This window comes from Symphalangus syndactylus, chromosome 8 (assembly GCF_028878055.3).
Source record: "Symphalangus syndactylus isolate Jambi chromosome 8, NHGRI_mSymSyn1-v2.1_pri, whole genome shotgun sequence".
Lineage (NCBI taxonomy): Eukaryota > Metazoa > Chordata > Mammalia > Primates > Hylobatidae > Symphalangus > Symphalangus syndactylus.
Window position 1 is genome coordinate 120,686,671 of NC_072430.2, and position 16,142 is coordinate 120,702,812.

The 16,142-nt window shown below is 42.0% G+C and overlaps 1 protein-coding gene across 1 annotated transcript in view; it reads right to left on the reverse strand.

Moving 5' to 3' along the window:
* The window catches only part of PECR (peroxisomal trans-2-enoyl-CoA reductase), a 50,042-nt gene extending 33,926 nt beyond the window's left edge, over positions 1 to 16,116 (reverse strand). Inside the window, exons 1-2 of the mRNA XM_055290551.2 lie at positions 15,874 to 16,116; positions 260 to 393 (exon numbers count right to left, since the gene is read on the reverse strand). Of these exons, the coding sequence (XP_055146526.1) occupies positions 260 to 393; positions 15,874 to 16,054 (315 nt within the window). The 5' untranslated portion in view covers positions 16,055 to 16,116. The remainder of the gene's footprint in view (positions 1 to 259; positions 394 to 15,873) is intronic.
* Positions 16,117 to 16,142: the final 26 nt, after the last annotated feature.

The window sequence follows — 16,142 nt, forward strand, 5'->3', positions numbered from 1 at the left end:
AAAATAAAAATAAAAATAAAGACTTAAAGGGCAAAAGGCCATCTCTAGCTGAGACCACATTCTTGCCTCCCTTCCTCTCCTTCTCCAGGAGTCACTGGCTTAGTAAATCATTAACATGAGAATCTCTTTCACAGCCTCTGCTTCTAGTGAGCCTCATCTAAGACAGCTACAATAGGAGAACCTGAAGCACAGCCAGGTTTAAGAACCACTACTGCAAATTACAATGAATGAATAAATGATACAGATATATCTCCATTACCTCCTCCTCCTTCCGGATGTTGCATTGTATGGGAATGACTCGTGCCTGCTTTGTGGGAGGTAGGTTGGCCTGCAGTTCATCTGCCGCAGACTTCAATCTCTCCAATTTACGGGATGCAATGACCACATTACTCCCTGAGAAGAAACAGCCAGAGAACAAATAAATATGCCTTCATGGGATGCAATGACCACATTATGCAATGACCACTGTTTACTTGAAAACTAAACAGCCAGGGAACAAATAAATATGTCTTCATGAGTTGTCCAAATTCCAACAATAATAATACTGAAAAAATACATCATGTGTTCCATTTTTTAAAGTATTTTTTATTTTAGAGTCAAGGTCTCACCCTGTTGCTGAGGCTAGAGTGCAGTGGCTTGATCATAGCTCACTGTAACCTTGAACTTCTCCCGGGCTAAAGTAATCCTCCCACCTGGCCTCCCAAAGTTCTGGGACTACAGGCACAAGTCACTGCACCTGGCTATGTGTGTTCCTATGTCTTAAAAAAAAAAAAAAAAAAAAGCTGAATTAGTACTTCTGCTTCCGGACAAGATAGAGTAACAGAAACTGAATTTGCCCTCCATCCTGAAATAACTAAAAAATTGGACAAAGTATATGAAACGATGGTTTTCTGGCACTGGACATCCAGTAGCACTGGATGGTCATCTCTGGGACAGTGAAATCAAACATGAGCCCTTGGATTGCCCCAGCTTGCTGCCTGGGGAAAGGTTCTACACTGCAGCAAGGGAGGGGAACACATTCAGAGACCAAAGTCTCCCTGGTGGAAGAGATGAAGTTGGGAGTCTAGAGGGCCAAGGCAGTGAGATTGCCCAGGGGATAGGGAGAAAAGATATACAGAGAGCGAGAACTCCAGAGATCTGCAGAGTCTCTCTTGAATCTTTACCTGAGTACCGATCGATGCCTGGGAATAAATCAAAGAGGAAAGAACTAGCAAAAATGGGCAGGGAGATCAAACCCTGGCACTCACACAGCACTGGGAATGGTCAGTGTGCCCACCAGAAAAAAACCTTTCACGGGGCATTTGGTAAAATACGCAGAAGCAGATGGCTTCCACAGTGAGGCAAAATTCACCATAGACTAAAGGCTGCTCAGAACAAGCCTCTTTTAGAGTATCAGGTTGTTTTCAAGTGACCTAACTGTATCCCAGAACAAAGCTCAAGAATATATACATATTTGTTTTTCTTTTTTTTTTTTTTTTGAGACGGAGTCTCGCTCTGTGGCCAGACTGGGGTGCAGTGGCATGATCTCAGCTCACTGCAACCTCCATCTCCCAGGTTCAAGCGATTCTCCTGCCTCAGCCTCCCAAGTAGCTGCAACTACACGTGTGCACCACCAGGCCTGGCTAACTTTTATATTTTTAGTAGAGACGGAGTTTCACCATGTTGGCCAGGATGGTCTCAATCTCTTGCGCCTGTCTAAGAATATTTATAAGAATATAAAAATAGCCAACGTCCACCAAGGTCAAATTCAGTATCTGGCATCCAACAAAAAAAACTACCAGGCATGCCAAGGAACAGGAAAATAGCAGCACATAATGAGGAGAAAAGTCAATTAATAAACAGACCCAGGCCGGACGCAGTGGCTCATACCTGTAATCCCAGCACTTTGGGAGGCTGAGGCGGGCCGATCGTGAGGTCAGGAGTTTGAGACCAGCCTGACCAACATGGTGAAACCCTGTCTCTACTAAAAATACAAAAAGTAGCCAGTCCTGGTGGCATGCGCCTGTAATCCCAGCTACTCAGGAGGCTGAGGCAGGAGAATTGCTTGAACCCAGGAGACAGATGGTGCAGCAGCTGAGATCACCCCACTGCACTCCAGCTTGAGCAACAGAACAAGACTCCATATCAAAAAAAAAAAAAAAAAACCAGAACCAGAAGTGACACTGATGATATAATTAAATAGACTAGTGATGAAGAGAAAAATCTTAAAAGCAGCCAGAGAAAAACAACACATTAAGTATAGAACAAGAAAGATAAAGACTTCTTTCAGAAACAATGCAAGCCAGAAGACAGTGAAAATCTTTATGGTACTGAAAGCAATGAAAAAGATGGTGAACCTAGAAATCTTGACCCAGTGAAAATATCTCTCAAAAATGATGGCAAAATAAAGACTTTTTCACACATATGAAAGCTGGAAGAATTCATCAAGGTGATCTGCACTACAAAAAAGATAAAAGGAAGTCCTTCAAGTAGAAGGAAAATGATGCCAGATAAAAATCTAAAAATATACAGAAGAAGAAAGAGAACTAAAAACGGTTCGTGTGTTTGTTTTTGAGACAGGGTCTTACTCTGTTGCCTAGGCTGGAGTGCAGTGGTGATCTTGGTACACTGCAGCCTTGACCTTCTGGGATCCACTGATCCTCCCACCCCAGCCTCCCGAGTAGCTGGGACCACAGACATACACCACCATACCTGGCCAATTTTTTTTTGTTGTTTTGTTTTTAGTAGAGATGAGGTCTATGTTGCAGAAATAGTAATTATGTGAGTAAATATAAAGACTTTTCTTCTTTCTATTCAGATCTCTTTAAAGGTAGTGATAGTTCAAAGCAAAACTAACAACAACGTATTATAAGATTTATAACATATGTAGAAATAAAATGATTCCCTCTTTCTCCTTGAGAATAATAGCACAATGGCGAAGAAGGGTGAAATGGAAGTAGAGATGGTCCTTCTTTTGCTCTGCTCTAATATGCTCTGATTTCAGTTAGCTTAGCTTAAAGACACCAGTCTCTCAACAACATGGTTCAAATTTCAATAACCATGGTATATTAACTGTAACTGCATAAAATGCAAACTTCACTGCTAGCCTTTCAACCCACAAATCATAAATAACAGATGCACATCAAGATCAGTGATTAATCATGTCATTTCTTCCAGTGTCTATCAGTAAATGCCCACTGTGCATCTCTTCTTCAGTTCAGAAGAGCTCAGACAGCAAAGCATATAGCTGTGTCACCTCCTGGTCTTTCAACAAGAAACCCAAGTGACATTTTACAAAAACACATGATCTAAGGAGGGACTGGCCAACAAACATGAAAAGTGAGACCAAGAAATGAAAATTGGTAACACTGGAAGCGAAATTAGAATTGCATGTCAAGGGAATTATAAAAGGGGAATGTGTGACACTGCTGCCATTCTAGAAACTACAGAAAGCCAGAAGATCTTACTGAAGGCGAACTTAACATAATGAGGAAAGTGCCTGTGACAAAGAAGACGAAGATATCCCAGAGGAAGTGATGCCCACAAAAAACTTCACATTAAAGAAACTTTTGGGGCCAGTCGTGGTGGCTCCCTTCTGTAATGCCAGTACTTTGGGAGGCCGAGGTGGGCAGATCACAAGGTCAGGAGTTCGAGACCAGCTTGACCAATATGGCAAAACCCCGTCTCTACTAAAAATACAAAAATTAGCCAGGCGTGGTGGCAGGTGCCTGTAATCCCAGCTACTTGGGAGGCTGAGGCAGGAAAATTGCTTGAACCCAGTAGGCAGAGGTTGTAGTGAGCTGTGATCGTGCCATTGCACCCCAGCCTGGGTGACAAGAGCAAGACTCTGTCAAAAAAAAAAAAAAAAAGAAACTTTTGGAAATATTTCATGACACTGAAAGTATAAAGGATAAAATGCTGGAAGCTGATCCAAACATAGAAAGGAGTACAACAATTTAACAAGGTATAGAAAAAAAATGCTTGCTCTATATCATAAGGTATACAATGAGAAGGCAAGCACTAACGCTTTTCACATGAAAATAAAAGTTTAATTTTCAATACTGAGGTTTTTTAATTTTTGTTTTTAACTGACAACTATACATTTATGGGGTAAAATGATATTTTGATATATAAATATATTGTGGAATGATGAAATCAGGCTAATGTATCTATCACCTCTTATACTTATCATTTCTTTGAGGTAAGAACATTCTAAATCCACTATTTTCGCTATTTTGAAATACACGATGCATTACTAACTGTAGCCATCATGCTGTGCAGTAGATCATCAGAACTTATTCCTCCTGTCTAAATGAAACTTTGTACTCTTTGACCAACATCTCCCCAGTGAAACTAGTCTAGTTGTATTATTTTTTTCATTTCCCTATGTGGCAGACTGCCATGGTTACTACTTGAGACCGTCACTACGACAGTTACTACCGTTACTACTTACTATTTGAGACGGTCATTACGAGGCTGAACGAAGGAGGATGAAAGCAGAAATGAAAACTTAAAACAAAAGAAACTGTTTTAAAGGAAGGGGCCAGGGGAAGAAGAAGACGGCTCCCTGCTGCTAGTGAGCAAAGGCAGCAGCCTTGAGCTTCTACGGCCTTTTGTATTTATTGGGTAGAAAGAGCAGGGAGGTCGAGGTAACATTTGGTCAGCTGCTTAACTGATCACAGGTTCACATTATTGCTAACAGGCTTCAGATGTGCCTCATCACAAGAAACACTTGCGCCTGGGTCGTGACTGCCCTCAGCATTCCTTCAGGGTGGCAGATGCAGTTTGTCAGTTTGCCAACATTCTGCATTTATGAGAATAGTTTGCTGTTTGCTCATATACCCTCCAGTGGTATACTGAGTTCATCACGACCCTCACTCTTTCAGCCTGCAACATCTCTCCCTTTTTGTTTTTAAATTAATTGAGACAGGCAATTGCAAAATGTGCAGCCTTAGTGGTTCACTCCATCTTCGTATTCAGCTCATACTGGGGGAACTGGGCCCATGGTTGGGATCCATGGGTCCCTCCAGTCTCCCGTTCTGTGGTTGCACACACCTTGAGGGCAGCCACACAGTTTGTTCATCTCCTGCAAAAACACAAGCGTACCCTCATCCCCACGTTAGTAAATCTGCCAAAACAGAAGCAAAGGCTTTTGTGGCTGTGGCCAGGAGGCATGCCGTTGCCAAAGCATCTGCTCCACAAGCTGTAACTCAGCTTCTGCCTCTTTGGTTAATTACCATGGAGTAAACTTCTCATTGATAAGGAAAGGCAGGCTCTCTCTGATTAACAGAAGGCACAGGGAAAGCAAATTGAAGCTCATCCTTCTCGTGCAACAGTATAGCAAAAAAAAAAAAAAAAAAAAAAAAAAAAAAAAAAATTAAGCCTTCAATTTGTACTGTACAGGTGGGTCCATTAAATGTTATGGGTTGTGATAGATAAATCTCTCTCCTAGTTGTACTTTCAAATCCTTGATTCCCTCGCTTCTCCCTTCGTGGAGAAGGGTGCAACTTACAGGGAACAAGCAATAGTTGTGCAATATATTCTCCTGGTTCAAAAACCCAAAGTTCTTGTGACATTACCACTAGTGGAATTTCCTCTTCACAATCAAAATCAACAACTCCTGGGACTACAGTAACGCCCTGCAAGTTAAGATGACTTGCCAAAAAGTCTCTATTTGTCTCTATTTAACTCTATCTCTATTTCTATTTATCCCTACTTAGCTCTATTTGTCCCTGCAGGCCTCTTTAGGTCCCTTCAGGTCTCTGTTTGTCCCTGAAAGTCCCGTTTGGGCGCCACTTTGACAAAAATTTTTGAAGATCATGAAATAATTGTACTTTTTCCCATTGACTATTTTTGCTTTGCACGGTTTCAGCTTGCATGATCATTGCTACAATGCCACAATGCCATGCAAAAGCAAAGACTACCTATGAACTGTTAAGTGATTCTTGTACATATATATTTTAAAGATGAAGTCTCACTGTGTTGCCCAGGCTGGATTGCAGTGGTTTTTCAGTGTTAAATTCTATGTGAGGCAATACAGTTATAGGCTGTTTTCACCCTAATATAGCATTTCACTGAAACATAATTACCTGTTAATTTAATAATCTGCTACACTCACTGTCATCCCCTGGGAGGTAGGGATCCTGTAATTGCGCTATTTGTTAGGCTAACACACAGTCCAACATATACAGGTGGAATAAATGAAGTTCATTAAGGCACAGAGAACAAGGGCTCTCCATTTGGCCTGAACTATTTTAGTTGTATAAGATAAGCTAGCTACTGTATATGAAAATAAGGCACTTTATTTTATTTCTTATCTTTATAGATGTTGGGGGGACAAGTGCAGTTTTGTTACAAGGGGCTTTTAGTGTATCCATCACCTGAATAGTGGCCACTGTACCCAACAGGTAATTTTTCAATCCTCACTCCCCTGCTTCTACCCTCCCACCTTTTGGAGTCTCCAATGTCTATTATTCTACTCTGTATGTCCATGTGTACCCACTCTTTAGCTCCCACTTATAAGTGAGAACATGCACCATTTGACCTTGTTTCTGAATTATTTTAGTTAGGATAAAGGCCTCCAGTTCTATCCATGTTCCTGCAAAAGACAAGATTTCATTCTTCTTCATGGCTGAGTAGTATTCCATGGTATATAGAACATATTTTCTTTATCCAATCATCCACTGATGGACACTTATGTTGATTCCTTTACTTGCTACTATGAACAGTGCTGTGATAAACATACTAGAGCAGGCGTCTTCTTCATATAGTGATTTATTTTCCTTTGTAAATACCCAGTAGTGGGTTTGCTGAATTGAATGGCAATTCTATTTTTAATTCTTTTTTTTAATTATACTTTAGGTTTTAGGGTACATGTGCACAATGTGCAGGTTTGTTACACATGTATCCATGTGCCCTATTTTTAATTCTTTAAGAAATATCTGGCCGGGCGCGGTGGCTCACGCTTGTAATCCCAGCACTTTGGGAGGCCGAGGCGGGCGGATCACGAGGTCAGGAGATCGAGACCGCTGTGAAACCCCGTCTCTACTACAAATACAAAAAACTAGCCGGGCGTGGTGGCGGGCGCCTGTAGTCCCAGCTACTCGGAGAGGCTGAGGCAGGAGAATGGCGTGAACCCAGGAGGCGGAGCTTGCAGTGAGCCGAGATTGTGCCACTGCACTCCAGCCTGGGCGACAGAGCGAGACTCTGTCTCAAAAAAAAAAAAAAAAAAGAAATATCTATACTGTTTTCCATAGAGCTTGTACAAAATAAGACAATTTTAAAAACTATGTTTAAAGTTTAGGTTATAATTTAGTAAACTAAAAATGGTAACAACTTTTGGAAATTCTCGTGTGCAATCTGAGGGTTTTATAAAGCAAAAATTGGAAAGATTCACCATGAGTTCCTTGTAAGCCTTGCCTAACTTTAAAATGGAATTTAATTTATCAAAATATATAATGTTCAACAAAAACATTAAGTTATACTGTTAGGAGAATGCTTACTCCCTTCTCCTTTTGTTTCCAGGAGGGCCCTCTTCTCCCAGCAGGAAAAATAACTGAAACACAGTCACGCACCCCATAACAATGTTTTGGTCAATGATAGACCAACATGTATGGCAGTGGCCTCATAAGATTAAAGTGGAAGTTAAACATTCTTATCATCCAGTGGTGCTGTAGCCACTGTAATGTCATAGCTGCAATTACTTTATTTTTTTATAAATTTAGTTTAGCCTGTGTGTGCAGCGTTTATAAATTCTACAATAGTAAACGATAATGTCTTAGGCCTTCACATTCACTTATCACTCCCTCACTAACTCACCCAGAGCAACTTCCAGTCCCACAAGCTCCTGTGTCCTATACAGTGCTCTATACGGGTGTACCATTTTTTATCTTTTATACCATATTTTTACTATATCTTTTGTATGTTTAGATATGTTTAGACCACAGATATTTACCTTTGTGTTACTATTTCCTGCAGCATTCAGCATAGTAACCTGCTGTACAGGTTTGGAGCCTAGAAGCAATAGGCTATTGACCATATAGCCCAGGTGTATAGTAGGCTATACCATCTAGGTTTGCCTACCACTCTATGATGTTCACACAATGATGAAATCACTTAAGGATGCATTTCTCAGAAGATTTCCCCGTGTTAAGTGACACGACTGTATATACTTCTAGACTAATCCAACCCTCAGTTAGGTTTCTGTCACTTAGGAGAAATAGCTGAGCTGGTCAGTGAGATGGAAAGGAGAAATAAGCACTCCAGGACAAGCCACCACTTCCTCCACCCACTTCTTTCTTTGATATTTCTGCCTTCAACATACATATTTTTTGCTCTAGTTCCCAGAGTAGAGCATAGGCTCTATAGGGCAGGGATGAAAAACTTTACCTAGGCTGGGTGCAGTGGCTCACGCCTGTAATCCCAGCACCTTGGGAGGCCAAGGCCGGTGGATCGCTTGTGTTCAGGACTTCAAGACCAGCCTGGGCATCATGGTGAAACCCCACCTCTACTAAAAATCCAAAAAAATTAGCTGAGCATGGAGGCACACACCTGTAATCCCAGCTACTCAGGAGACTAAGCCACGAGAATTGCTTGAAACAGGGGGCAGATGTTGCAGTGAGGCAAGATTGTGCCTGGGTGACGAAGTGAGACTGTGTCAAGAAAGAAAGGAGGCCGGGCGCGGTGGCTCACGCTTGTAATCCCAGCACTTTGGGAGGCCGAGGCGGACAGATCACGAGGTCAGGAGATCGAGACCGCGGTGAAACCCCGTCTCTACTAAAAATACAAAAAATTAGCCGGGCGTGGTGGCGGGCACCTGTAGTCCCAGCTACTCGGAGAGGCTGAGGCAGGAGGATGGCGTGAACCCGGGAGGCGGAGCTTGCAGTGAGCCGAGATCGCGCCACTGCACTCCAGCCTGGGTGACAGAGCAAGGCTCCGTCTCAAAAAAAAAAAAAAACAAAGAAAGGAAAAGAAAGAAAGAGAGAGAGAAAGAAAGAAAGAGAGAGAAAAAACAAGAACACCAAGGTGATTAATGCCTAACTTTGTCCAAGACCTCGAGTAAAAAATATGTTGAGAATATAAATAGGATGATTCACATGGATTATCTAAATAGAAGTTTACTAAATTATAACTAGTTACTATCTGAAACCTCAAGACTTCAGGACAGTTGTCTACTACAAGTAAAGATGCACTGAAATACAACTTTACAAGTCCATTGACTTTCACTGCTAGAACTTTCCACTATAGACAAACTTGAACTAGGGTGCAAACTTATTACAGGGAAAAACAATGCAATGCTGGGTAAAATAAAAACCTAAATGTCCATTCAGGAAATGGTTAAGTAAGTTATTATAGATCCACACAATGGAATACTATGCAGCTTTAAAATGAATGAGATATGACTACAGTACTACCATTGAAAAACACAAGATATGGGCCAGGCATGGTGACTCATGCCTGTAATCCCAGCATTTGGGGAGGCTAAGGTTGGAGGGTCGCTTGTGGCGAGTTCAAGACCATCCTGGGTGAGATCTTGTCTCTAAAAATATTTTTTTATTGCCAAACGTTGTGGCACATGCCTATAGTTTAGATACTTGGGAGGCTGAGGCAGGAGAATCATCTGAGACAGGAGTTCGAGGCTGCAGTGAGCTATGATGGCACCACTGTACTCTAGCCTGGGTGACAGAGCAAGATCCTGTCTCTAAAAAACAAAACAAAGAAAAAACAAGACATTTAAGTAGAAAAAAAAAAACATTACAGAGCAGTAAGAACACTGTGATCCCAATTTTGTAGACAACGAAATACATATATGTGTGTATACATGTGCACATTAAATTTGTAGAAAATCACCAGGAAGGGAATTTAGAAAAAGGGCAGAAAAGGTAATGCTCATTTTTTTCTTTTATACACTTCTATACTATTTTAATTTATTGCAAACCTCTTATGCTACCTTATAATAAACTAGAAAAATATTATACATAATCCTTGCCTTTCATGCTAAATCATTTGAATAGACTTTATTTTTGTTTATATGTAGCTAGAGAGATGCAGAAAGCTCAACTGACCTGGTTAGAATAGGTATAGAAGTAGCTTGTGGATAAGGAGTTCTTTCAACATCAGAGGCTTGTAGCCCCAGTATGCTGCGTTCCTGCTTAGGCTGATACTGATCCCTTTCCATCTTCAACTCAGAATACTATATTTATTTAGCACCTCATTGGTCCCTGGTGTTGGTAACAGGCTAGTTAGACTAGACTAGAGCAAGAAAAAATGCTGTCTTGGGTCATAATTTCCACCTGCATTTCCTAATTGCATTTTATCTACTATACCTAATTTATGTTCTATTGTAGTAACAGAAAGTGAATGATTAACTTGAAGATAAAAAAAAGATCTGATAGGAATTCAACTTGATGATGCTAGGTTTTCCTTGATGAAGTCAGGTTTCTCTCTGCCTAACAGCACCTGTCAAAGGTACAAAGGAGATCTAATTCTGCCTACAATATCCTGCTTTTGTGAGCTAAAGCTTTCTGTGTCCTCTCAGCAAAAGGAAAAGTCAAAATCCTCTGGAAGCGAAAGACATTGTTATATAAACCCAAATTGAGCAAAAAAGAAAATGTTAGCCAATTTTTTTATTTTCTTTTCTTTTGAGATGGAATCTCACTCTGTCACCCAGGCCAGATTGCAGTGGCGTGATCTCTGCTCACTGCAACCTCCGCCTTCCGAGTTCAAGCGATTCTCATGTCTCAGCCTCCCAAGTAGCTGGGACTACGAGCATGTGCCATGCCACCACATGTGCCACAATATTTGGAAACAGAGTCAAGCAAAGATTTTCATGCAAGGATGTAGTCTTGAGTAGTGAAAAAATGGAAATTACCTAAAAATCCAATATGAGGAAAATAGTTAAATCAATAACAACGAAATATAATGCTTCCATTTAAATATCTTGCTCTTGGTCCTGGCACAGTGACTCACGCATGTAATTCCAGCACTTTGGGAGGCCAAGACAGGCAAAAAACCTGAGGTCAGGAGTTTGAGACCAGCCTGGCCAACATGGTAAAACTCCACCTCTACTAAAAATACAAAAATTAGCCAGGCATGGTGGCGTACACCTGTAGTCCCAGCTACTTGGGAGGCTGAGGCACAAGAATCACTTGAACCTGGGAGGCAGAGGTTGCAATGAGCTGATGTCAAGCCACTACACTCCAACCTGGGCCTCAAAGCAAGATTCCACCTCAATAAATAAATAAATATCTTGCTATTGAAGACTTACTTAGAGAAATGCATACCATATTATTGGGAAAAGTAGAATTCTAAACCTAACAGCATTCCAATTTTACTTTTTTTTTTTTTTTTGGAGATGCAGTTTCGCTCTTCTTGCCCAGGCTGGAATGCAATGGCGCCATCTTGGCTCACTGCAACCTCCGCCTCCTGGGTTCAAGCGATTCTCCTGCCTCAGCCTCCGAGTAATTGGGATTACAGGCATGCACCACCTCGCCTGGCTAATTTTGTATTTTTAGTAGAGATGGGGTTTCTATATGTTGGTCAGGCTGATCTCCAACTCCCAACCTCAGGTGGCTGCCCACCTCGGCCTCCCAAAGTGCTGGGATTACAGGCGTGAGCCACCGCGCCTGGCCCAATTTTACTTTTAATAAAAAATATTTGCCGGGGTGCGGTGGCTCACGCCTGTAATCCCAGCACTTTGGGAGGCCAAGGCAGGCAGAGCACAAGGTCAGGAGATCGAGACCATCCTGGCTAACATGGTGAAACCCCATCTCTACTAAAAATACAAAAAATTAGCCGGGTGTGGTGGCAGGCACCTGTAGTCCCAGCTACTCGGCAGGCTGAGGCAGGAGAATGGCTTGAACCCGGGAGGTGGAGCTTGCAGTGAGCCAAGATCACGCCACCGCACTCCAGCCTGGGTAACAGAACGAGACACCATCTCAAAAAAAAAAATACATGCAGGGACGGGCGAGGTGGCTCACGTCTGTAATCCCAGCACTTTGGGAGGCTGAGGTGGGCGGAGCACAAGGTCAAGAGTTCGAGACTAGCCTGGGCAAACATGGTGAAACCCCATCTCTACTAAGAACACAAAAATTAGCCAGGCATGGTGGCATGTGCCTGTAATCCCAGCCAATCAGGAGGCTGAGGCAGGAGAATCGCTTGAACCTAGGAGGCAGAGGTTGCAGTGAGCCAAGATCGTGCCACTGTACTCCAGCCTGGGCTATAGAGCAAGACTCCGTCTCAAAAAAAAAAAAAAAAATGGATTATACATGCAAAAATGGACTGGAAGGAAGTTTATAAGATTTTTAGCCATTTTTCTGAAAATAATGTTAATTATGAGTAATTAAAATTGTCTTCGTCTTTAAATATTTTTTAATGAACATCTAAATTATCTTTGGTTACCATTGTGATTCCAACATCTGGCATAGTATGAAGTAAAAAAGAAAACACCTGTATTTTTCGTTAAAAAAAAAAAAAAAATCCTCATTTTAAAAACCATGCCTCAAAGTTCATGCCAAAAAAACATAATTCACACCAAAAAAACAAAACCAAAAACAAAAAACAGTGGCCTTCTGACTAGAAAGAAAACTGGAGGCTAGGCGCAGGGCCTCCATGCCTGTAATCCTAGCACTTAGGGAGGCTGAGGTGGGCAGATCACTGGAGGTCCGGAGTTCAAGACCAGCCTGGCCAACGTACCAAAACCCCATCTCTAGTAAAAATATAACAATGTTGTGGAAATAGCCATTAATTCTGGCATAAAAAAATAAAGAGGAAAAAGTAATTATAAAAATGATTTTTATGGCCAGGCCCGGTGGCTCACAGCACTTCGGGAGGTCAAGGGGGATGGATCATAAGGTCAGGAGTTCAAGACCAGCCTGGCCAACGTGGTGAAACCCCGTCTCTATTAAAAATACTGCTTGGGAGGCTGGGGCAGAGAATTGCTTGAACCTGGGAGGTGGAGGTTGCGGTGAGCCGAGATTGCGCCACTGCACTCCAGCCTGGGCGACAGAGCGAAACTCCATCTCAAAAAAAAAAAAAAAAAAAGATTTTTAATATTCTTTCACTGAAGGAAATCCATTTCCAATACAACATATATTTTTAAGTATATGATGTCTTTTTCTCAAAAGACACTCCACCACTTTCATCAGAATCTCAGAGAGATTCATGTCTTCCAAAAGATTACAAGACCAATGTCCTAATGTTTTAGTTTGTGGTAAGAAAAATACACTCTGTCACCTTATTCCAGGGGTGTAGTTTTTGGCCAGTGCATACTTATGCAACAGGATGAAAGTTCAAATAGCACACTTACACAACAGGATGAAAGTTCAAATACATAAAAATCCTTCAAAGTGGACTAGGGTCCTATGAATCTGCTGAGAAGCCTAGTATTTCACCTTTGCATGAATTGATAACTGATTCTGATTTTCTTACAGATTTTTCTGAAAGAGGATAGAGTTTGGTGTTGAGAATAAATTGGGCAGTAATGGTGATGAGGTTACATCATGGCCTTACTAGGAAATTTTTTTTTTTTTTAACTAAAAACATAGATTTTTTTTTAGTTCATAATATGCCAGATGCTGGAAACACATTCGTAACCAAAGATAATTTAGATGTTCATTAAAAAATATTTAAAAGACGAAGACCATTTTAATTACTCATAATTAACGTTATTTTCAGAAAAATGGCTAAAAATCTTATAAACTTCCTTCCAGTCTATTTTTGCATACGTAATACTTTTTTTTTTTTTTTTTTTAGGACTCTTGCTCTGTCGCCCAGGCTGGAGTGCAGTGGCGCAATTTTGGCTCACTGAAACCTCTGCCTCCTGGGTTCAAGAGATTCTCCTGCCTCAGCCTCCTGAGTAGCTGGGACTACAGGCACATGCCACCATGCCTGGCTAATTTTTGTATTCTTAGTAGAGACGAGGTTTCACCATGTTTGCCCAGGCTGGTCTCAGACTCTTGACCTTGTGCTCCACCCACCTTGGCCTCCCAAAGTGCTGGGATTACAGGCGTGAGCCACCGCACCCGGCCCTGCATATATATTTTTTATTAAAAGTAAAATTGGGCCGGGCACGGTGGCTCACGCCTGTAATCCCAGTACTTTGGGAGGCCGAGGCGGGCGGATCACCTGAGGTCAGGAGTTCAAGACCAGCCTGACCAACATATAGAAACCCTGTCTCTATTAAAAATACAAAATTAGCCTGGCGAGGTGGTGCATGCCTGTAATCCCAATTACTTGGGAGGCTGAGACAGGAGAATCGCTTGAACCCAGGAGGAGGAGGTTGTAGTGAGCAGAGATGGCACCATTGCACTCCAGCCTGGGCAACAAGAGCGAAACTCCATCTCAAAAAAAAAAAAGTAAAATTGGAATGCTATTAGGTTTAGAATTCTACCTTTCTCAATAATATGGTATGCATTTCTCCAAATAAGTCTTCAATAGCAAGATATTTATTTATTTATTGAGATGGAATCTCGCTCTGTTGCCCAGGCTGGAGTGCAGTGGCTTGACATCAGCTCATTGCAACCTCTGCCTCCCAGGTTCAAGTGATTCTTGTGCCTCAACCTCCCAAGTAGCTGGGACTACTGGTGTGCGCCACCATGCCTGGTTTGTATTTTTAGCAGAAATGGAGTTTTACCATGTTGGCCAGGCTGGTCTCGAACTCCTGACCTCAGGTTATCTGCCCGCCTCAGCCTCCCAAAGTGCTGGAATTACAGGCGTGAGCCACTGCGCCAGGACCAAGAGCAAGATATTTAAATGGAAGCATTATATTTCATTGTTATTGATTTAACTATTTCCTTCATATTGGATTTTTAGGTAATTTCCATTTTTTCACTACTCAAGACTATATCCTTGCATGAAAATCTTTGCTTGACTCTGTTTCCTTAAATTCCTGAAAAAGGAATTACTGTCATAGAGCATAAACATTGTGAAGGTTTTTGGATCTTTTTTCCAAATTGCTCTCCAGAAAGTTTGTAATAATTTATATTCCTGCCTTCTCATTCCTGCATCAACATTTTAAGTTTTCCCAACATTTCAAAATTTTGTTAGAAAAATGAAATCTTACCGTTTTATATTTTATTACCAATAAAGTTGATTATTTTTTCATATGCTTCTTGCCTGTCTGTAGTTCTTCTTTTGGAACACTTAGTCCATACCATTAGTCTAATTTTTCTATCAGTGTGTTGGATTTTTTTTCTTTATTTGTAAGAGCTCTTTATGTATAAGGCTGTTGGCCGAATCTGGTGGCTCGGCCTGTAATCCCAACACTTTCGGACTCAGAGGCAAGGCAGGAGAATCCCTTGAACCCAGGTGTTCGAGACCAGCGTGGGCAACAGAGTGAGACCCTATCTCAAAACCAACAAACGATTTATCTTATGTTGCAAATATTTTTCTTCATATGCCTTTAAACTTTATATATTTTTTTAATTCAAAAACTTCACCCAAGTTAAGGTAAATATTCAGCATATTTCCTTGCTGTGGTTAAGAGATGTGAGAAGACACTATGAGAGACTCTTAGTATGTTTACAACTTTTTCCAGTTAAATGAAGTCTTCCCACGTTTCCGAATCACTCACATTAAGCATATAGAATGGATTAATTTTAAATCTGAATATAAAACTAATTGCACAGCATGTTTCACTGCTCTTCTTACTGCCTACCTGGGGCACAGTCTCTTTGGCCTGAGTGGTCTCTTCAGTTTTTAACGAGTGGCTCCACAATTCCTTAGGAAGGCTGCTCTCTTCTGTCTCCCTGGTGGTCGTAATTTCGCCCACACCTGCCCCCTCTTTGCTCTGCAGCTCCACACTCCCTCAGCCCTGCCGAGAGCTCCTGGTTCCCGACTCCAGGTTACCCCAGGTCACCACAGCCACGTCTCTTCACCAGCGACCCGCTCACCTACCCAGCTCCAGGAGCTCCTTCACGATGGCTTTTCCGATGCCCGTGGCCCCGCCGGTGACGATGGCCACTTGGCCCTGCAGCAAACCGGGCGCCAGGTAGCTCCTGCCCTTAGCCCAGGAGGCCATCCCTGCAGCGGGGTGCCAGAGCAGCTGAGCGCTGGCCCTTCTGGTTCTCAGGGACATTCGAGGCGGGCGGGCGGGCGGGCGGACGGGCGGGGCGGTGCTCCAGCCCACGTGACCGCAAGGACCCCCCCCCCGCACCCTCCCCGGC